We start from the raw sequence: 23513 nt of genomic DNA on the forward strand, positions 1-23513 counted from the left end.
GTGCCTCGGTTCCCTCATCTGGAAAATGGGGATGAAGACCGTGAGCCCCACGTGGGACGACCTGATTCCCCTGCGTCTACCCCAGCGCTTAGAACGGTGCTCGGCACGTAGTAAGCGCTTAACCAATACCGACATTATTATTATGTGTTGTTGAAGTCTTAAACGGAGGGCCGTCGCGCGTCACCGGCAGGCAGCGTCCCGTCCCAGAGCCAGCGTGTGGAAGTCCGAGTTCTTGTTATTCCGTGGAGCCCGCACCTGGAATCCGGCGGTATCGGTAAGCCGCAGACTGGAAGGAGTTCAGAGAACAGCGGTGAAAATAATGGTCTCGAGGCTTTGATTTTCGAGCGGAGACCGAAAGAGAATTCGATCGGTTCGGTTTGGCCAAGAGACTGCGAGGAAGGGGCAGGGTGGACCCACTCCGGTCTCCAAAATCTCTCCCGTTGGACCGATTAGACCGTGAGCCCGTCAAAGGGCAGGGACCGTCTCTATCTGTTACCGATATGTCCACTCCAAGCGCTTAGTACAGTGCTCTGCACATAGTAAGCGCTCAATAAATACTATCGAATGAATGAAAAGGGAGAACCGGCGAGCCGAGAGCCCGGGAGAACTGAAGGAAGGGCGGAGGTTCAAGCAGGATATTGAGAAGACGCGGGACCCCGGCCCAGTTTACGCACTATTCCCGGAAGGACAAAAACGGGGCACGCTTCTCCAGCCGGGAAGCAGCGTGGCTCAGTGGAAAAGAGCCTGGGCTTCGGAGTCAGAGGTCGTGAGTTCGACTCCCGGCTCTGCCACTTGGCAGCTGTGTTACTGTGGGCGAGTCACTTCACTTCTCTGTGCCTCAGTTCCCTCATCTGGAAAATGGGGATTAAGACTGTGAGCCCCACGTGGGACAACCTGATTCCCCTGTGTCTACCCCAGCGCTTAGAACAGTGCCTGCACATAGTAAGCGCTTAACAAATACCAACATTATTATTATTATTGTCACTTTATTTCTCTGTGCCTCAGTTCCCTCATCTGTAAAATGGGGATTAACTGTGAGCCTCACGTGGGACAACCTGATGACCCTGTATCTCCCCCAGCGCTTAGAACGGTGCTCTGCACATAGTAAGCGCTTAACAAATACCAACGTTATTATTACTTGTAATTCATTTAAGTGTCTGTCTCCCCCCGGCTAGGTAGTAAGCTCTTTGAGGACAGAGATGTGTCTACTAATTCTACAGTACTTTCTCAAAGCACTCAGTACAGTGCTCGCAAAGAACAGATACACATTTAATACCATCCATCGATTGAGTGAGGCTAGTGAGGAGGGTGATTCAGTAGCCTAGTTAGGATACGGGTCGTGCGTGGCCCGGGGTGGCGGGCCCTGCGAGTGGAAAGAAAAGGCAGATCCGGGAAAGGCTGAGGAGGAAAAGGTGACGGGATTGAGCTACGGACCGAACGTGGGGGGGTCGGATGAGAGCGAGGAGTCGAGGATCATGCCGAGGTTGTTGGCTCCCGAGACAAGGGCGTATGGATGTCACCGTTGGAGAAAACTTAGCGGGAGGAGTGAATCTGGTAAGGAAGTTGAAGAGTTCACTTTTATTAACAATGATGATATTAATTAAATGCTTACAGTGTGTCAGGCACGGTAGTGAGCGCTGGGATAAATACAAGATAATTGGGTTGGACAGAATCTCTGTCCCACTTAGGGCTCGCAGTCTCAATTCCCACTTTGCAGATGAGGTGACCGAGGCACAGAGAAGTGAAGTGACTCACCCAAGGTCACACAATAGGTAAGTGGTGGAGCCAAGATTAGAACCCCAGTCCTTCTGACCCCCAGGCCCGTCCTCTATCCAGCAGGGCTTGCTGCTTCTGAGTTTAAGAAGCTGGTGGGATGATAATATTAATGGTAGTTGTTAAGCGCTCACTATGTGCCAGGCACTGGGGTAGATTCAAGGTAATCAGGTTGTCCCACGTGGAGCTCACAGTCTTAATCCCCATTTTACAGATGAGGTCACTGAGGCACAGAGAAGTGAAGTGACTCGTCCAAAGTCACACAGCTGACAGTCGGCGGAGCCGGAATTAGAACCCACGACCTCTGACTCCCAAACCTGTGCTCTTTCCACTAAGCCATGCTGCTTCTCAAGATATTCGTATGGTGAAGACTTGGAGACTAAAGGAAACGCAAGATTGAAGAGGAGGTAATAATGATTTTGCATCATTATAATTGCAATTAAAACAGTTATAATAGTATTTGTTGAGCATTTTCTGGGGGGCTCAATCTGGGAAGGCCTCTAGGAGGAGGTGAGCTCTCAGGAGGGCTTGGAAGAGGCGAAGAGAGTTAGTTTGGCGGAGGTGAGGAGGGAGGGCGTTCCTGGACCGCGGGAGGACGTGGCCCGGGGGTCGACGGCGGGAGAGGCGAGAACGGGGGACGGCGAGGAGGCGGGCGGCGGAGGAGCGGAGCGTGCGGGGTGGGCGGTGGAAAGAGAGAAGGGAGGAGAGGTGGGAGGGGGCGAGGGGATGGACAGCTTTGTTTTGGGCAAGTCACTTAACTTTTCTGTGCCTCAGTTACCCCATCTGTAAAATGGGGATTAAGACCGTGAGCCTCACTTGGGACAACCTGATCACCTTGTATTCTCCCCAACGCGTAGAACAGTGCTTTACACATAGTAAGCGCTTAACAAATGCCATCATTACTATTAGAGGAGCAGCATGGCTCGATGGAAAGAGCCCGGGCTTGGGAGTCAGAGGGCGTGGATTCGTATCCCGGCTCCGCCGCTTGCCTGCTGTGTGACTTTGGGCAAGTCACTTCACTTCTCTGGGCCTGTTGCCTCATCTGTAAAATGGGGATTTAAACTGTAAGCCCAGACCCGATCACCTTGTATCCCCCCAGTGCTGGGCACATAGTAAGCGCTTAATAATAATGGTGGTGTTTGTTAAGCACTTACTATGTGCAAAGCACTGTTCTAAGCGCTGGGGGGGATACAAGCCGATCAGGATGTCCCATGCTCACAGTTTTAATCTCCATTTTACAGATGAGGTAACTGAGGCACAGAGAAGTGAAGTGACTTGTCCACAGTCACACAGCTGGCAAGTGGTGGACAAATACCATTTATTATCGTTATTATTATTAATAATAAATATAATTGAAGGAATGAATGAGCTTGTTACTGGGATTGAGTCATGGGGGGGGGGGGGGTTCTGATTGACCCAGGAGTCACCCCAAATGGCCGTGGGCTGAGCGCCCCCTAGTGGGACACGACCCGGGGACTGGCATGCTCTCAGGCAGATGATAATAATAATAATATTAATGATAATGATGGTGTTTGTTAAGCACTCACTCTATGTCCAGCACTGTTCTAAGTGCTGGGTTAGAGAGGAGGTAATCAGGTTGGACACAGTCCCTGTCCCCCCTAGGGCTCACAGAATGAATCCCCATTTTACAGATGAGGGAACTGAGGCCCAGAGAAGTGAAGTGACTTGTCCAAGGTCACAGTGCAGACCATGTCACTGCGTACCTCTTGAGAACTGTGATAACTCATAACCCCTTTGACTGCACCTTTATTCTCTGTTATTTTCTGTCTCTCCCTGTAGTCTTTGAAGTCTTTATGGGCGGTGTTCACATCCAACAGCTCTGTTATATTGTACTTTTCCGAGCACTTACTACAGTGCTCGGCACGTAGTAAGCGCTCGATAAATAACACTGATCGCTTAATAATAATGATGGTATTTTGATTCTATTTATTTGCTATTGTTTTAATGAGATGTTCATCCCCTCGATTCTATTTATCGCTATTGTTTTTGTCCGTCCGTCTCCCCCGATTAGACCGTAAGCCCGTCAGAGGGCAGGGACTGTCTCTATCTGTTACCGATTTGTCCATTCCAAACGCTTAGTACAGTGCTCTGCACATAGGAAGCGCTCAATAAATGCTACTGAATGAATGCCAAGCACCGTTGTAAACGCTGGGGTGGCTATAAGCAAATTGGATGGGACGCAGACCCTGGCCCACATGGGGCTCCCAGTCTTAATCCCCATTTTACAGATGAGGTAAATGAGGCCCAGAGAAGCGAAGTCATTTGCCCAAGGTCACACAGCAGACATGTGGCACAGCCGGGTTTAGAACCCAGGTCCTTCTGACTCCCAGGCCTGTGTTCTGTGAGTGATTAACTAGATGTCCCCCCCCATAGGCACTTGTTATTCACCCCAACCTCAGGCCCACAGAGTTTATGTATTTATCGCTAATACTCTGCCATTTCTGTTATCTGTAATTTATTTTAATGTTTGTCTTCCACTCTAGACCGCAAACTCCTTCGGGTCTTGTCTCAACTCTGTTGTATTGTCTTCCCCTGTACCCTGCCAGCTCCCTGCGGGCACAGGACGTGTCTATCAGTTCTGCTGGATTTTACTCTCCCACATGCGTCGTACAGTGCTCCGCACACTGAGAGCTCTCAATCAATACCATTGATGATGATAGTGCACTCTCCCAAGCGCTTAGCTCCACACCCAGGAAGTGCGCAATAAATCTTCTCGATCGACTGAGGTCAGGATTCCCGGGTTGGACTCAGAGGTGATATTAGGGTAACAGTCGAGAACATTTCACCGGATGCCAGCATGTTGTCCCCAAGCAGTTATTGTCTGCCTTTGACACCGTCGACCATCCCCTCCTCCTCCATACCTTATCTCACCTCGGCTTCACGGACTCCGTCCTCTCCCGGTTCTCCTCTCACCTCTCTGGCCGGTCATTCTCGGTCTCCTTCTCCGGAGCCTCCTCCCCCTCCCATCCTTTAACCGTCGGAGTTCCTCAAGGGTCGGTTCTCGGCCCTCTTCCGTTCTCCATCTACACTCACTCCCTCGGTGAACTCATCCGCTCTCACAGCTTCGACTACCATCTCTACGCAGATGACACGCAGATCTACATCTCCGCCCCCGTCCTCTCCCCCTCCCTTCGGGCCCGCATCTCCTCCCGCCTCCGGGACGTCTCCGCCTGGATGTCGGCCCGCCGCCTAAGACTCGACGTGAGCGAGACTGAGCTCCTCATCTTCCCTCAAAAACCCGGTCCTCTTCCGGACTTCCCTATCACCGTGGATGGCACGACCGTCCTTCCCGTCTCTCGGGCCCGCGATCTCGGTGTCGTCCTCGACTCGTCTCTCTCGTTCACCCCACGCGTCCTATCCGTTACCGAGACCTGCCGATCTCACCTTTACGGTATCGCCGAGATCCGCCCTCTCCTCTCCACCCAAACGGCTACCTTACTGTTACGGGCTCTCGTTATATCCCGGCTAGACTACCGTGTCGGCCTTCTCTCCGATCTCCCTTCCTCCTCTCTCGTCCCGTTCCGGTCTATCCTTCACTCCGCCGCCCGGCTCATCTTCCCGCAGAAACGATCTGGGCCTGCCACTCCCCTTCTTAAACAACTCCAGCGGTTGCCCATCGACCTCCGCTCCAAACAGAAACTCCTCACTCTAGGCTTCGAGGCTCTCCGTCACCTCGCCCCTTCCTACCTCTCCTCCCTTCTCTCTTTCCACCGCCCACCCCGCACGCTCCGCTCCTCCGCCGCCCACCTCCTCGCCGTCCCCCGGTCTCTCCCGTCCCGCCGTCGACCCCCGGGCCGCGTCCTCCCGCAGTCCCGGAACGCCCTCCCTCCTCACTTCCGCCAAACTGATTCTCTTCCCCTCTTCAAAACCCTACTTGAAACACACCTCCTCCGAGAGGCGTTCCCAGACTGAGCTCCTCTTCTCCCTCTACTCCCTCTGCCACCCCCCCTTCACCTCTCCGCAGCTTACCCTCTTTTCCCCCCATCTCCCTCTGCTCCTCCCCCTCTCCCTTCCCCTCCCCTCGGCACTGTACTCGTCTGCTCGACTGTATATATTTTCATCACCCTATTTATTTTGTTAATGAGATGTACTTCGCCTCGATTCTATTTAGTCGCCATCGGTTTTTACGAGATGTTCTTCCCCTCGACTCTATTTATCGCCATCGTTCTCGTCCCTCCGTCTCCCCCGATCAGACCGTGAGCCCGTCAGACGGCGGGGACCGTCTCTATCTGTTGCCGACTTGTTCATTCCAAGCGCTTAGTACAGTGCTCTGCACATAGTAAGTGCTCAATAAGTACTATTGAATGAATATTATTATATATTAATAATAACAATAACGTTGGTATTTGTTAAGCGCTTACTATGTGCAGAGCACTCTTCTAAGCACTGGGGTGGATACAGGGTAATCAGGTTGCCCCATGTGAGGCTCACAGTTAATCCCCATTTTCCAGATGAGGTAACTGAGGCAGAGAGAAGTGAAGTGACTTGCCCACGGTCACACAGCTAAGTGGCCGAGCGGGGATTCGAACCCATGACCTCTGACTCCCAAGCCCGGGCTCTTTCCACTGAGCCACGCTGCTTATTGTTCTATCGTATATGGAGAAGCAGCGTGGCTTAATGGAAAGAGCATGGGCTTGGGAGTCAGTGGACCCGGGTTCTAATCCCGGCTCGGCCACTCGTCCGCTGTGTGACCTGGGGCAAGCCACTTCATTTCTCTGTGCCTCGGTTACCTCAGCTGTAAAACGAGGATTGAACTAAAAAAATAAATAAATGAATTGTGGTATTTGTTAAGCGCCACCTATGTGCAAAGCACTGTTCTAAGCGCTGGGGGATGCAAGGTGATCAGGTTGTCCCACTGAGGCTCACAGTTTTCATCCCCATTTGACAGATGAGGTCACCGAGGCACAGAGAAGTTAAGCCACTTGCAGAGAGTGAGCCCCATGTGGGACAACCTGTCTTGTATCTACCCCAGTGCTTAGAAGAGTGCTTGGCACATAGTATGCGCTTATGGCTCTGGCCTGTGCAGAATTTTCTTTAGGAAGACCGAGAAACAGTGTGGCCTATTGCATAGAGCTCAGGCCTGGGAGTCAGAAGGTCCTGGGTTCCAACCCCGGTTCCGCCGCTTTCATTCATTCGTTAAATTGAATTTATTAAGCGCTTACTGTGTGCGGAGCACTGCATTAGGCTCTTGGGAAAGTAGAATACAATCAACAATGAACAGTGTCATTCCCTGCCCACAGTGAGCTCCGCTGTATGAACTTGAACAAGTCACTTAGCTTCTGTGGAGAAGCAGCGTGGCTCAGTGGAAAGAGCCCGGGCTTCGGAGTCAGAGGTCATGAGTTCGACTCCCGGCTCTGCCGCTTGTCAGCTGTGTGACTGTGGGCATGTCACTTAACTTCTCTGTGCCTCAGTTCCCTCATCTGGAAAAGGGGGATTAAAAGTCCGTGAGCCCCACGTGGGACAACCTGATGACCCTGGATCTCCCCCAGCGCTTAGAACAGTGCTCGGCACCTAGTAAGCGCTTAACAAATACCCACGTTATTATTATTATTATTATTCTCTGTGCCTCAGTTCCCTCTTCGGTAATATGGGGATTACCACTGTGGGACATGGACTGTGTCCAACCTGATTAGCTTGTGTCTACCCCAGTGCTCAGTGCAGTGCTTGGCACATAATAAGTGCTTAATAAATACCGTAAAAAAAAAGATTTTCTTTTAAGATCTGTACCTACCCGGTGCAGATAGGGTGAGGATCTCCGTTCATACCACCACACTTAAATGGAAAGTAGGTTGGACGGGAAATTAGCTCCGGGGATGAAATAAATGCCTGTAACATACATGCAGGTGAGTTTTCCTCTTTGCTGTTCCATAGGACATCAAATAAAGAGAATCAAATAAGTCGTTGGGAGACTAGGGGGTGAAAGCAGATCTTCATAGAGCGAATTCCACTGGATCACTTCCTTCCTAATTGCCCCTGGAGGGTACAGAGCTCATTAGTTCTGGGAGAAGAGGTAGGTTTTCAAAGCAACGGCAAGATTCAGAGGCACATCAAGGGGAGGTGAGTAGATAATCCTCGCCTACCCTCTTTGAAAGTGTTTATTGCTTACTCTGAAGGCCTACAGGGTATCAGGTCCCTGAACCCGAACTGATTAGAAACTGACTGATGCCTTTTATCTGGAAGGTCTTTTCACTCTGATATTCTGTCGGAGAGGGCGTGGGGGATGGGACTGGAGCCCCCGTGCTCTTTGATATGGAGTATCCATTTGACTGATAAATCCAGATAAAACATAAAGTCAGATCAGCCAAGGATCGCCAAGAGACCTTCAGCTTCCACGTCTACCAACCGATATCGGGCTCTCCCAAGCGCTAGTGTTCTGCACACAGTAAGCGCTCAACGTTTGAATATTTTTTAGTAGTAGTCTTTTTTTTAATGGTATTTATTAAGCACTTACTATGCGTCTGGCACTGTACGAAGCATTCAGGCTCGTCGTGGGGAGGGAATGTGTTTGTTTATGGTTATATTGTACTCTCCCAAGCGCTTAGTACAGTGCTCAATAAATACAGTCGAATGAATGAATTCAAGTTAATCAGATTGGGCCCAGTCCTTGTCCCACGTGGAGCTCGCAGTCTTTATCCCCATTTTACAGGTGAGGTCCCTGAGGCCCAGAGAACTGCAGTGACTTGTCCAAGGTCACAACAGCAGATAAGGGTGGAGCCGGGGTTAGAACCCACGTCCTCCGACTCCCCGGCCCTTGTTCTATCCACAGGGCCACACTGCTTCCCAAGACCTTGGAGCCTGGTATGTTGAATCGATGGATCAGTGGTATTTACTGAGCACTTACTGTGTGCGGAGCACCGATGGATTGGGGAGGCAAACAAGTATGAAGATATGTACATAAGTGCTGTTGGGGGCTAGGAGGGGTGAACTCCCAAGTGCTGAGCTAGAGTGATGGCAATTATTGCTGGTGGAAATATTCCCGAAGCATACACAGGGCACAGAGAGCTGTATTAAATGCTGGGATATTGCCCCCAAATGAATTAGAATTTAGCCTCTTGACCACAAACCAGTACTAAGGGACTGAAGGAGATTAGGCAAAAAGAACATGAAGAAGACCATTCAAAGAACAATATACAAGTATATATACATATCTATTTATCTACCTATGTGTGTATAGATATGTGTATATATGTGTGTATATATGTGTATGTGTATATAGATAGATATGCATATATATATATATATATATATATATATATATATATATGTCACATGCTTATGAATGGCTTGTGAATGTCCACAAGCCATTCACATGCTCCAGTGAATACAAGTGAAAATCCAACTATCAATATCTATCTGTCTATTTATATATAGATGGATCAGTGTGGCTCAGTGGAAAGAGCCCGGGCTTGGGCGTCAGAGATCATGGGTTTGAATCCCGACTCCGCCACCTGTCAGCTGTGTGACTGTGGGCAAGTCACTTCACTTCTCTGGGCTCCAGTCACCTCATCTGTCAAATGGGGATTAAGACTGTGAGCCCCACATGGGACATCCTGATTACCCTGTATCTCCCCCAGCGCTTAGAACAGTGCTCTGCACATAGTAAATGCTTAACAAATACCAACATTATTATGATATACACACACATATACATTCATTCATTCATTTATTTGATCATATTTATTAAACACTTACTGCGTGCAGAGCACTGTACTAAGCACTTGGGAGAGTACACTACAACAACAAGCAGTGACGTACCCTGCCCTCAACGAGCTCACAGTCTAGTCCCGGGGAAACAGATATCAATACAAATAGATGAAAGGGCAGATATATAAATAATAATAATTTTGGTATTTGTTAAGCGCTTACTATGTGCCAAACACTGTTCTAAGAACTGGGTAGATATAAGGTCATCAGGTTGTCCCACATGGGACTCACAGTCTTCTTCCCCATTACATAAGTCGGGTGGGGCAAGGGGGAGAGCAAAGGGGGCAAGTCAGGGCGACCCAGAGAGAGTGGGAGATGGGGAAAAGTGAGGCTTAGTCTGGGAAGGCCTCTTGGAGGAGGTGGGCCTTCAGTAGGGCTTTGAAGCAGGGGAGAGTCGTTGTCTGCCAGATTGGAGGAGGGAGGGCGTTCCAGGCCAGAGGCAGGACGTGGGCCAGTGGCCGGTGGGATCGGGTCTTAGTGAGAAGGTGAGCACTAGAGGAGGCGAAGCGTGCGGGCTGGGGTGTGTAGTAGGAGAGAAGCGAGGTGAGGTAGGAGGGGGCAAGGTGGTGGACTGCTTTAAAGCCAATGCTGAGGAGTTTTTCTTTGATACGGAGGTCGATGGGCAACCACTGGCGATTTTTAAGAAAGGGGGGTGACGTGTCCTGAACATTTTTATAGAAAGATAATCGGGGCAGAGGCAGAGTGAACAATGGACTGGAGTGAGGAGAGACAGGAGGCTGGGAGGTCAGCAAGGAGGCTGATGCAGTAATCTAGGTGGGATCGGATGGTGTGCGTGCATATGTATATACAATCTGTTAGGCTCTTTACTATTTATATATTTCCATTTGGATTGCCTTCATATTCTTTTTGCCTAATCTCCTTCACATATGTATATGTATATTTAAAATATATAGTATTCTTTACACACTTTAAGTCAATTAGGAGATAGTTCCTGGGTCACAAATCATTACTAAGGAGCTGAAGGACACACAAACACACAGACATGTACACACACACACAGAGTATTTGTTAAGCGATTTGTTCAGTATTGTATTGCTGTTTGGATCATCATCTTTATGTTCTCTTTGTCTAATCTTCTTTGTGTGTGTGTGTGTATATATATATATGGAATTCATTAAGTATTTACTATGTGCCAGGCACTATACTAAATACCGGGGCAGATGCAAGTTAATCAGGTTGGACCCAACCCGTGTCCCGCATGGGGCTCATAGTCTTATCCCCATTTTCCAGATGATATTCACTGAAGCACGGAGAAGCTAAGTGTCTCGCACATATGTGGTAGAGCGGGGATTAGAACCCAGGTCCTTCTGACTCCCAGATCCGTGCTCTATCCATTAGGCCGCGCTACTTCAGTGAATACAAGTGAAAATCCAACTATCAAAAACATCACTACCAAAAGAAGTAAGGTGATCTTTTCTGGGCGGTCAAGGGTCATCCGTCCTCCGTGAGAAACCTCCGCAACTTTTCCAGCGTGAAGGTGCTTTGTGGGTGCTTCTGTTATACCCCACCTAGCAGGGGTGTAGGGAGGGGGGCTTCCCCACGCTGAGGGTGAGAGGGTGGGCTTCAAAGAAAGAGGAGCGAGATGGAGGTGGTTGGATTTTGTGAAAGCTGGTTCAGGGCAGGGAGCAGGCCGACTCCTCCCTCTTTTTAAATATTTTTTTAAATTTTTACGGTACTTGTTATGCACTTACTCTGTGCCAAGCACTGTTCTAGAAATAGATTAATCAGGTTGGGAGGTTTAGGGCGGCAGGGAGAGAGAAGAACAAGGAGGAGTGGAAAACAGAGGATGGGAGTAGCCGGGGCGGAGTGGTGAAATCCTGGAACCTCAGCTGCCATCACGCAGTCCCGCGCCTCCCCCCCCCCCCGGCCCCTCTGGACTGCCGAGGTGGACCACCGGGACCCCCTGCTGCCCCCGACTGACCAGTAACGGGGGCCCACTGGATTAAAGTTATTAATAATAATAATTATGGTATTCGTTAAGCGCTTACTATGTGCCAGGCACTATACTAAGCACTGGGCTGGATAAGAGCTAATCAGGATGGACACAGTCCCTGCCCCACGTGGGGCTCACAGTCTCAATCCCCATTTTACAGATGAGGTGACTGAGGGCCAGCGAAGGGAAGCGACCCGCTCTAAGACACACGGCAGACAAGTGGCAGAACTGGGATTAGAACCCATGACCTTCTGACTCCCCGGCCCGAGTTCCAGTCACTACGCCGTGCTGCTTCTCTGACTGCAACTTTTAGAGTGTCGGAAGGCTTCGTGGGCAACTCGGAGTTTTTTCTCTTAGTTTTGCATTACTTAATCTTTCCTATCGGGTCTGGCAAAACACCGCTTCTGGCCTTAGTTTTTTGTTTGTGAGCTATTGGAGTGCAAGAGACCACACCTACTTCTCTCCTTTTCTTCCACTCCTGCTGGGATCTTCCTCTCCACAAGGAAACCTTCTTATTGCCCTTTAATAATAATAATAACAATAATAATAATAATAATAATAGTACTTGTTAAGCGCTTACTATATGCCAGGTACTGTTCAAAGCAATGGGGCAGATATGAGGTAGCCAGGTTGGACACAGTCCCTGTCCCACATAGGCTCACAGTCTTATTTATGCATTCATTCATTAGTATTTATTGAGCGCTTACTCTGTGCAGAGCACTGTACTAAGCGCTTGGAATGGACAAATCGGTAACAGATAGAGACAGTCCCTGCCCTTTGACGAGCTTACGGTCTAATCGGGGGAGACGGACGGACAAGAACAATAGCGATAAATAGAATCGAGGGGATGAACATCTCATTAAAACAATAGCAAATAGACAGAATCAAGGTGATGTGCAGCTCATTAGCAAAATAATAGAATCAAGGCGATGTACATCTCATTAACAAAATAAATAGGGTACTGAAAATATATACAGTTGAGCGACGAGTACGGTGCTGAGGGGAGGAGAAGGGAGAGGGGGAGGAGCAGAGGGAAAGGGGGGAAGAGAGGGTTTAGCTGAGGGGAGGTGGAAGAGAGGGAGCAGAGGGAAAAGGGGGAGCTCAGTCTGGGAAGGCCTCTGGGAGGAGGTGAGCTCTAAGTAGGGTTTTGAAAAGGGGAAGAAATTAGTTTGGCGGGAAGAGAATTAGTCTTAGTCCCCATTTTACAGATGAGGAAACTGAGGTTCATTCGTTCATTCATTCAGTCGTATTTATTGAACGCTTACTGTGTGCAGAGCACTGCACTAAGCGCTTGGGAAGTACAGCTCAGTAACAAACAGAGACAATCCCTGCCCACAGCGGGCTCACGGCCTAGAAGGGAGACCCAGAGAAGTGAGATGACTTGCTCTAGGTCACACAGCAAGTGGTGGAGCTGGGATTAGAACCCGTGACCTTCCGACGCCCAGGCCCATGCTCTAACCACTAAGCGACACTGATTTTCCTTCAGTCTAGATTGTCCTCTTCCAGTACCTTGTCACTACTTAGAGGAGATGCCCATAACGCTTGGCACCCAGTAGGGATTCATTCATTCAATAGTATTTATTGAGCGCTTCCTATGTGCAGAGCACTGTACTAAGCGCTTGGAATGTACTAGTCGGCAACAGAAAGAGACAGTCCCTGCCCTTTGACGGGCTTACGGTCTAATCGATTCAATACATACTGTTGACAGACAGACTTGGGCAGAGGAGACAGTGCCAAGAAGAGAGGCCTGTCAGAAAGTAATAATCATAATAATGATAATAATAATAATATCATAGAAGCAGCCTGGCATAGTGGATAGACCACGGGCCTGGGAGTCAGGAGGTCATGGGTTCTAATCCCGTCTCGGCCACTTGTCTGCAATGTGACGTTGGACAAGTCACTTCACTTCTCTGGGCCTCAGTGACCTCATCTTTAAAATGGGGATTGAGACTGTGAGCCCCATGTGGGACAGGGACTGTGTCCAACCCGATTTGCTCGTATCCACCCCAGTGCTTAGTACAGCGCCTGGCACATAGTAAGTGCTTAACCAATACCATAATTATTATTAATGATGATTATTAGAGTGGTATTTGCTAATCATTTGCTCTGTGCCAAGCAAGCACTGTTCCATGCACTTGGTGAGAAGCAGTGTGGCCCCGTAGACAGAGCACGGGCCCGGGAGTCAGAGGACGTGGATTCTAATCCTGGCTCTGCCACTTACGTGCTGCGTATTCTCAGGCGAGTCTCTGTTCCTCAGTTCCCTCATCTGCAAAATGGGGATTCAATACTTATCTCCCTCCTACCTAGACTGTGAGCCCCATATAATAATTATGGTATTTGTTAAGCGCTTGCTATGTGCAGAGCACTGTTCTAAGCGCTGGGGTAGATACAGGGTAATCCGGTTGGCCCACGTGGGGCTCCCATTTTTTTTAATCCCCATTTTTACAGACGAGGTAACTGAGGCACAGAGAAGTTAAGTAACTTACCCAAGGTCACACAGCAGACAGATAGCGGAGCCGGGATTAGAACCCACGACCTCTGACTCCCAAGTCCGGGCTCTTTCCACTAAGCCACGCCGCTTCTCTATATGAGACCCGATTGTCTTTCATCTCCCCCAGTGATTATTCCAGTGCTTGGCCTATAGTAAGCACTCAACGAATACCCCAGTTATTGTTATTATTAATACTAAGTACTAGGTAGATACGAGATAATCAGGGCAGATCCCGTTCCTGTCCCATCCAAGGATTCACGGTCTAAGAATGAGGGAGAACAAGTCCCCATTTTACAGATGTGGAAACTGAGGCCCAGGGAGATGGTGACTCGCCCAAGGTCACACAGCAGGCACGTGGCAGAGCACCCCAGGCTCAAGGAATCCCAACCTTCAGTCTTCGGCGGAGGGAACATCTGAGAATTGGCTCTGAAATTGGCTCTTTTGGCAGTTGAAAGGATGTGCTGATAGACAAGGAGGAAGCGTGAAGTGAGAGGGCAGAGGTGAGGTAGGGCGAGGCTGGGGAAGGCGGCTTCGAGCTCCAAACTGAGCAGAGGCCTCCGGGCCCGGAATCGCATCCAACCCAAAGCACAGCTGGGGCACCGGGGGCCCCCTTCGGTTTCTTGAACAATTTAACCTCAAGTGGCAGAAAAAGATCGCCAACAAGGTCCTGGCACGGGTCCAGGTCAGCTGTCAAGCGGCACTTTATTTTTTTCTTTTTAATAATAATAATGTTGGTATCGGTTAAGCGCTTACTATGTGCAGAGCACTGTTCTAAGCACTGAGGGAGATACAGGGTAATCAGGTCGTCCCACGTGAGGCTCACAGTCTTCATCCCCATTTTACAGTTGCGGTAACTGAGGCACAGAGAAGTGAAGTGACTTGCCCACAGTCACCCAGCTGCCAAGTGGCAGAGGTGGGATTCGAACCCATGGCCTCTGACTCCCAAGCCCGGGATCTTTCCGCTGAGCCACGCCGCTTCTCTAATGAAATGTGTTAAGCGCTTACTAGGTGCCAGGCACTGTAGTGAGCTCTGGGGTAGACACAAGCTAATAATATTAATAATAACGATGGTATTTGTTAAGGGCTTACTATGTGCGAAGCACCATTCTAAGCACTGGGGGGGGGAATATAAAGTGATCAGGTTGTCCCACGTGGGGCTCACAGTCTTCATCCCCATTTTAGACATGAGGTAACTCAGGCACAGAGAAGTGAAATGACTTGCCCAAAGTCACACAGCCGACAAGCGGCGGAGTCGGAATTAGAACCCGTGACCTCTGACTCCCGAGCCCGGGCTCTTTCCACTGAGCCGCGCGGCTTCTCGTCAGCTTGGACAGCCGTCCCACGCGGTGCTCACATCCCTAATCCCCTCTTTACAGATGAGGGAACTGAGGCGCAGAGAAGTGAAGTGACGTACCCAGAGTCACACAGCAGAAAAGTGGTGGAGCCCGGGTTAGAACCCAGTTCCTTCCGACTCCCAGGCCTGTGCTCCATCCAGTCGGCCAGGAAGCATTTGCCGGCTACCTTGCCGGCCCGGCTCAGGACTCAGCCTCGATTTCCTCACGTTCCCTGCGCCGTATCTCGGTGTACGCCGGGCCGAAGGGGATCCTTGAAGGGAAAGGCCGCCAGTGTGGGTGGCGGGTCGGGGGGTGGTGACAGGAAGGGTGGTGAGGACAAGATGGAGCCCTGGGGCGGTGGGAGAGGGGAAGGGACGCCTCCCTGGCTCCTGAGAAACAGAAGCATCTGGCGACCCACCGATTTGGGGCTCACTCTGGGCGCCTCCCTCAAGAGCAAACTCCCTTAAATCGGACCCCACCCCGAATCGAGGGGGAGAGGGTCTGCTTGGGGGCTCCAGCCGTTCATTCTCTCCTCATACGTTTGCTAGGTACCAGGCACTGGACTAAATGCCGGGGTGGATACAAGTTAATCAGGCTGGACAAAATCCCCATTAGACCGTAACCCCGTCATTGGGCAGGGATTGTCCCCATCTGTTGCCGAACTGTACATTCCACGCGCTTAGTACAGTGCTCTGCACATAGGAAGCGCTCAATAAATACTACTACTAATAATAATGTTGGTATTTGTTAAGCGCTTACTATGTGCAGAGCACTGTTCTAAGCGCTGGGGTAAACAGAGGGGAATCAGGTCGTCCCACGTGGGGCTCACAATCTTAATCCCCATTTTACAGATGAGGGAACTGAGGCCCAGAGAAGTTAAGTGACTCGCCCACAGTCACACAGCCGACAAGTGGCAGAGCTGGGATTCGAACTCATGAGCCCTGACTCCAAAGCCCGTGCTCGTTCCACTGCACCACGGTGTATGAATCTTTCATAGTAATAATGATAAGCGTATTTGTTTAGCCCGTACTATGTGGAGGGAACTGTACTGAGCGCTGGGGTGGGTTGGGTTGGACACGGTCCCTGTCCCATGTGGGGCTCACAGTCTCGATCCCCATTTTACTGATGAGGTAACTGAGGCCCAGAGAAGTAAAGTGACTTGTCCAAGGTCATACAGCCGACAAGTGATGGAAGCAGAATTAGAACCCATGACCTTCTAATGCTAATAGATTGTGAGTCCCCTGAGGGACAGGGTCTCTGACCAAATCCCACTTGTACACTCCTTCCCGGTGCTTAGAACAGTGCTCTGCTTTCAGTAAGTGTTTAATAAAGACTATTTCTACTGTGTGTCGGTTCTCTTCACCTGTTACTTGCTAATAATAATAATAATGATGTTGGTATTTGTTAAGCGTTTACTATGTGCAGAACACTGTTCTAAGCGCTGGGATAGATACGGGGTAATCAGGTGGTCCCACGTGAGGCTCACAGACTTAATCCCCATTTTACAGATGAGGTAACGGAGCTACGGAGAAGTGAAGTGACTTGCCCACAGTCACCCAGCTGACAAGTGGCAGAGCTGGGATTCGCACCCATGACATCCGACTCCCAAGCCCGGGCTCTTTCCACTGAGCCACGTTGCTTCCCGTGCTAACACATGCTCTTTGCTCTTCTCCCAAGATTGTCTTCCATCTATACCGCGGATCCTGCCCTCCTTCATGCTGTTCCTCCCGGGGTAAACTATCTCCCAAATCAGCCTGATCCCATCTTCTGAGCCCTCCTGAAATCCCACCTCCTCCTGGAATAAAAATAATTCTGGTATTTGTTAAGTGCTCACTATGTGCCAAGCGCTGTACTAAGTGCTGCGGCAGATACAGGGTCATCAGATACTACACGGGGCTCACAGTTTTAAGAGGGAGAACAGGTATCGAATCCCCATTCTGCAGATGAGGGAACGGAGGCACAGAGAAGTTAAGTGACTTGCCCGAGGTCACACAGCGGGTAAGTGATAGAGCTGGGATTAGAACCCAAGCCTCCAGACTTCCAGATCTGGTCTCTTTCCACAGTCTTTCCTGGAAGTCTTCCCCAACCGATTCACTACCTTATCTATGTCAACCCAACACGCACCCATAGAACTTGTGTATTTTATTCCCACCCTCAGACGTTTGGTGTTTCATTATTTGTACGTTTATACCAAAAAAACACGTCCTGAGCGTTTGATTTGTATTGTGCATCTGTGCATTCTTGTTTGGCTATTTCATCCTGTTCTTCCTCTCGGTCCCTCATTCATTCATTCAATCCTATTTATTGAGCGCTTACTATGTGCAGAGCACCGTACTAAACGCTTGGAATGTACAGTTCGGCAACACTGGGACGTTTTTGTCTGTTTCTCTACCCGCGAATTAGATTGCAAACTTTTTGAGGGCAAGGGATGAACATCTTCTGTTGCATTCTCCCAAGCTCTTAGGGCTGGACATGGGGTAGATGTTTATCAGATACCAGTGATTGACTGATTAATGGGTTCTAATCCGGGATGATCCTATCAAAGGAAGATGTTTCAGGATCACTAGAGTCACCAGCGGCAGTCGGACTCCACCGAACACAAGGGCTTAAACACAAACACAAACCTGCTTACCTGATTGTCTGCTTACTTACGGGTTTGGGTGTCCCGTCTGTCTTTTTTTCTCTTTCTCTCTCCTTCCTTCCTTCCCCACCAGCTCTCTCTCTATCCTTCCTTCCTCACTAGGTGTTCTATCTCTCTCTCTCCCTCCCTCCTTCCCCACCGGGCTCTCTTTCTATCTCCCCCTCTCTCCTCCCCTGGCAGGGGCCACCCCCTCTGTGCAGGGGCAAATTAACTACCCTGGGGGCCACGGAACGATAAGACCTTTCGGGGCCTCTGTAACCGAGCCTTTTCCCTAGCGCGAAATGAACCAATCACAGTTTTGGCTCCAAGGTTATTAACGCTATTCCAAACTTGCCTTTTAATGAACGCGAAGCCATTCCGTGGCTCCGCTTCAGTCTTCGAACATGTAGAATGGTGCGTTAATCCAAGATAACTTTAAAGACTTCGGGGCAATTATCCGTACCTCAAACCGTAAATCGGGCGGTCTATTTTATACGTACGTATGCATCTCGTAGGCTTAGTAGACCTGTATATTGTAAGCATTGCATTCATGGAATGAATCTGATTCTTATGGATTGATTTTGAAAGGTCCCTTCAGTCGGAGACTCTGGGCCGTATGGTCTGAAGCGGCGAGTTAGTCCTGCCCTACCTGTTTACGTTGCAGGGGGTGGAGGAGAGAGGGTAGGGGGTGCAAACAAAAGCAGAAACTCCTCACCATTGGCATTAAAGCAGTCCATCGCCTTGCTCCCTCCTACCTTACCTCACTTCTCTCTCACTACACCCCAGCTCGCACACTTCGCTCCTCTGGTGCTAACCTTCTTACTGTGCCTCCACCTTGCCCGCCTCGCCACCGACCCCCGGCCCGCATCCTGCCTCTGGCCTGGAGCGCCCTCCCGCCTCAAATCCGACAATGACTCTCCCCCCAATGAAGGCCTTATTGAAGACACATCTCTTCCCAGAGGCCTTCCCGGGCCAAGCGCCACTTTTTCTCATCTCCCACTCCCTTCTCCATCACTCTGACTTGCTCCCTTTGCTCTTCCCACCCCCTTTCCGGCCCCACAGCACTTCTATCTATCTATCCATCTATCTATCTATCTATCTATCTATCTATCTATCTATCTATCTATCTATCTCTATCATCTATATCTATCTATCTCTATCATCTATATCTATCTATATCTATCATCTATATCTATCATATATCTATCTCTATCTCTATCATCTATATCTAACTATATCTATCATCTATATCTATCATCTATCCATCCATCCATCCATCCATCTATCTATCTATCTATCTATCTATCTATCTATCTATCTATATCTATCTATCTGTATTTATTTGTGTTGACGTCTGTCTCCCCCCAACAGACTGTGAGCTTGTTGTGGGCAGGAATTGTCACTGTTAATTGTTGTACTGTGCTTTCCCAAGCGCTTAGTACAGTGCTCTGCTCTCAGTAAGCGCTCAATAAATGCCTCTGAATCATTAGCCCTATGGGGGAGGGGCAGCAATGCATTCCTTCCTTCCTTCCTTCATTACTGTGTGCAGAGCACACAGTTAAGCGCTTGGGAGAGCCCAGTACAAAAGAGGGGGTAGACACATTCCCTGCCCACATCGAGCTTACTGTCTAGACGGGAGTGTGACCGTGGGCAAGTCATTTAACTTCTCTGGGCCTCAGTTACCTCATCTGTAAAATGGGGATGAAGACTGAGCCTCACGTGGGACAACCTGATTACCTTGTATCTCCCCCAGCGCTTAGAACAGTGCTCTGCACATAGTAAGCGCTTAACAAATACCGATGTTATTATTATTATTAATAGAAATAAATAATTAAAGGTCACCATAACTTCTCATGAAAGAAAGGACATACCCCAGCGCTGTCTGTAGATCTTATTAGTTTATTTGCATATTTAGATTGTACAATAAAATAAGTTATATGTACAGAATTACACAAAATCATTAGCGATCAAGGCTTCGCCGGTCAAGACGTGCCGACAGGGCATATCCCGTTCGGGCTCCCGGGTGAGTCGGGTGGGGAAGGGAGGGAGGATTTTTATCACCGGCTTCTCCAACAAGGACGGGGGCCGGCGGCTCCCACGGCCAGGGCAGGGGACTCCCTGAACCGGAGAGGTCATGATACTTCCCGAGACCCGATCAATAGATGTCACTGCTGTATCTCTCCCTGTGGAAGGAAACGGGTCCCTAATCTAAGTAGAAGAGGGGAGGCAGAGGTGCCCCGGCTGCCAATCACCACTTCCGGCACGCACGTTGGGCCTCTGAGAAACGGAGGAATGGCAGGCTTCCCATTCCTGGGGAAAGATACTTCGAAACGGAAGAAGCGTCTTGTCTTCAGGTAACGGGTGGCATTGGCAATCCAGACGATAACTGTGATATTTGTTAAGCCCTTACTAGGTGCCAAGCACTGGAGTAGGTACAAGATAATCGGGTCGCACGTGGGGCTCACAGGAGGGAGAACAGGCATTGAATCCCTATTTTGCAGGATGAGGGAACTGAGGCGCAGCAGACAAGCGGGGGATCCGGGATTAGAACCCAGGTCCTCTGACTCCCAGACCTGTGCTCTTTCCACTGCAAGAGATGACTTCATCGTTGTTAGCACCAAACAGTTAGAGAGGGGAACCGCTGTGGGATTGCAGAGAGGAATGAAAAAAGATCATTAAATTTCACCTTAGAAAATTTTGCTTCCAGGCGATATAAAAATAGGTTCCGAAACCAGCAGCAAACAGACACAGTAAATGGTGGCTATTAAATATTCAGGATCTCATTACGATCCCATCACAGTATGTTTTACATTCGCATTCGTGGGAAATGGGTAATGGACTTCAAACCGCTGACCGATTTTTAATTTGTTTCCCCAAAGCATTTTCTCAGTCATGTTAACTTGTAATTAAAAAAAAAAAGTATTCCTCGGTCAGTCAGCAAACCCTACCGTTATGGCAACTCAGCCGTGAATTGTGAAAACCAGGGCTCGTAGGGGCTACCGTGTTCAGGGGGTCGGCGAAGATGAGCTTGGAACCCCCCGGGTCAGAGCAGTGAAGGTTGATGAACTTAAATCAGACTGCCGTGTTAGATATTTGCCGAGGAACAGGTCAAACCTCCGTTTGGATAGTCTGGTTCGCTTTGTGAGCTCTTGACGGGGGGCTCTTCGTCCACGCTGATCTCTTCAGTGGTCACCAGAGACTCATTTTCCTCCACTCAAAAAACGGAACTTCCTGGCGTGGGTTTCTAGGTACTCCCGGGCCCCTCTCGGCCGAAGCGCCCCCTGAAATGGCCTTGTGGTGTGGATTTCTCTCCCCACAGGATAATAGCGCAGAGCTTGGTGCGGAGTTATTTCCTTCTCAAATTTCAGCCTGACAGCTTTGATGTGGTACTCTGATAAGTGGTAATCCCCGGAAATGGATGTTTTGAGGCGAATTTTCAGGTCCCCCCCCCAGACCCTCGGGAGGGGAGGGGGGCTTCCTTCAGAGGTATTGCCAGGTCAAAACTTCAAGACCCCCTCCCCTTCCCCCCGCACCCTGCTTTCCCACCAAACATGCCCCGTGGGCTGGGCTAGAGCACGGTATTCTGTGGAAATCGTTTTCTCTGGCCGGATTTTCCGGGATCCAGTAAATCGAGACAGTGAGGACTTTCCTTCGAAGCTACCGCCAGGTCTGTGCCAGAGTCCCTGGGTGCAACTGCGCATTTGTGGAATCACAGATCCAGGTCATCCCTCTTCAATAAGAGAAACTGGCAACTACAGATGCTGAAGAATGCTTTCTTCCAGAGTTGGCTACTCTGCAAATTCACCCCGATCTGTGGAACCAGGCGAAATGCAAGCTGGCTCATCTGGAATTAACATACGCTCTGCGGTCTAAGCAAGAGATGCCTTGGGGATTGGTCAGTGTGGGCTTCGCAAAGAGGGATCCCCAGGCTTCGCTCAGCAGAATTCCCAAACTCCACTCAGCAGAATTCCCAGGCTGTGCACAGCAGAATTCCTCTGGATTTGTCCCGCAGAATTCCCAGGCTTACCAGGGTGGAATCCCCAGATGTGCCACCGAGAGAGCAACGCCATTACCGGTGGGGACAGTCGGAGGAGACGGCAACATGCTCCATACCAAGTTATTCGGTGGTTTTTCCGCCAAGTCGGACGGGATGTTAATGGCCCATCGGGAGAGGCCCAGATAAATGGTGGCAGGGAGATGATAGGGCGAGAGGCGGAGAGGGGCAACCGCAGATCGCATCCCCGGGAAGCCACAAGCTTTTTGCCAGCGGCCCATTTGGCCTAGAGGAGAGCCACAGGAGAGGGTGGGGGCGGGCGGGGGGTGGCCCCCATCTCATCCCCCAGTGGACGGACCCGTCCCCCCCCCCCCCGGCCTCTGCTCTTGGAAGCCACCGGCGGCCCAGCCGCAGGGCCGAGCAAGGAGAACGTGGCGACTTGGAGTCCTTTTGCCCCCGCGCCCCGGTGAGAGCGGCGTCCAGGTCGTTCTCCGCTCAGGGGAGAGGGGGAAACTCATCCCGGGGACCGGTGGTCTGGACAGAGACCCCCCCCGCCCTCCTCAGGATGTCACTGGCGGAGGGGGAGTTGGGGGCAGGACCTGGGCCCACTCGAGGATGTCCGCGCAGAGCGACTCCACTGCGTCCAGCCGCTCGATCTGGACCAGTTTGGTGAGCAGCTCGGGGATGCTGTAGCCCGCGGTGCTGATCCTGTCGAAGAGCTGCATGCCGTCCGTCATGCCCCCGATCTCGTCCCGCTTCAGCCCGAAGCTCTCGGCCAGGTGACGCCAGGTTTTGACGATGGCCTTCTCCGTGTTGTAGGTGGAGCTGAGCATCCTGCTGGTCTTCTCCAAGCAGTCGAAGGGCAGCTCCGTGGGGCTGAGTCCTGCAAGACAAGCGGGCCCGGTTATGGCTGGCAGTCCGGGGAGGCCGGGGGCAGGCTGACCCGCTCCTTCGGCTCTGGGGGCGGTGCTGCCCGAGAGTCAACACCCCCTGGCTAAGGGGGCACCCCGAGCGAGGAACTGTTGGTGAAAGGTTACCCTTCCTCAAGCAGCATGGCACAGTAGATAAAGCACGGGCCTGGGAGTCAGAAAGTCATGGGTTCTAATCCCGGCTCCGCCACCTGTCTGCTGTGTGACCTTGGACCAGTCCCTTAATTTCTCTGGGCCTCAATTACCTCATCGGTAAAATGGGGATTGAGACTGTGAGTCCCACGTGGGACAGGGACTGTGTCCAACCCCATTTGCTTGTATCCACCCCAGCGCTTAGTACGGTGCCTGGCACGTGGTAAGCACTTAACAAATACAATAATGATAATAATACTAATAAAAACAATAATACTTAGACCGCCGGCGCTACGTGGCATAGGGACTGTGTCCAACCTGCTTATCTCTACTCCAGTTCTTAGTATATCATCGTGGCACGTAAGCCTCGATTCATTGATTAATTACTCTGCCTGAGAGAATGGGAACCTGAAGTGGAGGTGAGACCTGGGATAGTGCCCGGGGTAAAATGAAGTGAGTGCTCAGGGGTGAGGGAACTGAGGGCTCACAGGAGAGTGAAGTAAGTGCCCAGGGGAAATTGAAGTAAATGCTAATGGGAAAGTGAAGTAAGTGCTTAAGGGA

At 50.3% G+C, this 23513-nt stretch overlaps 1 protein-coding gene across 1 annotated transcript in view; it reads right to left on the minus strand.

The window, feature by feature from the left end:
- Positions 1–22293: 22293 nt before the first annotated feature.
- Positions 22294–23513, minus strand: part of EDAR (ectodysplasin A receptor) — a 62125-nt gene continuing 60905 nt past the window's right edge. The window contains exon 11 of the mRNA XM_029051140.2: positions 22294–22774. Coding sequence (XP_028906973.1) covers positions 22452–22774 — 323 coding nt within the window. The 3' untranslated portion in view covers positions 22294–22451. The remainder of the gene's footprint in view (positions 22775–23513) is intronic.

The sequence above is a fragment of the Ornithorhynchus anatinus genome, chromosome 2, assembly GCF_004115215.2.
Source record: "Ornithorhynchus anatinus isolate Pmale09 chromosome 2, mOrnAna1.pri.v4, whole genome shotgun sequence".
NCBI lineage: Eukaryota > Metazoa > Chordata > Mammalia > Monotremata > Ornithorhynchidae > Ornithorhynchus > Ornithorhynchus anatinus.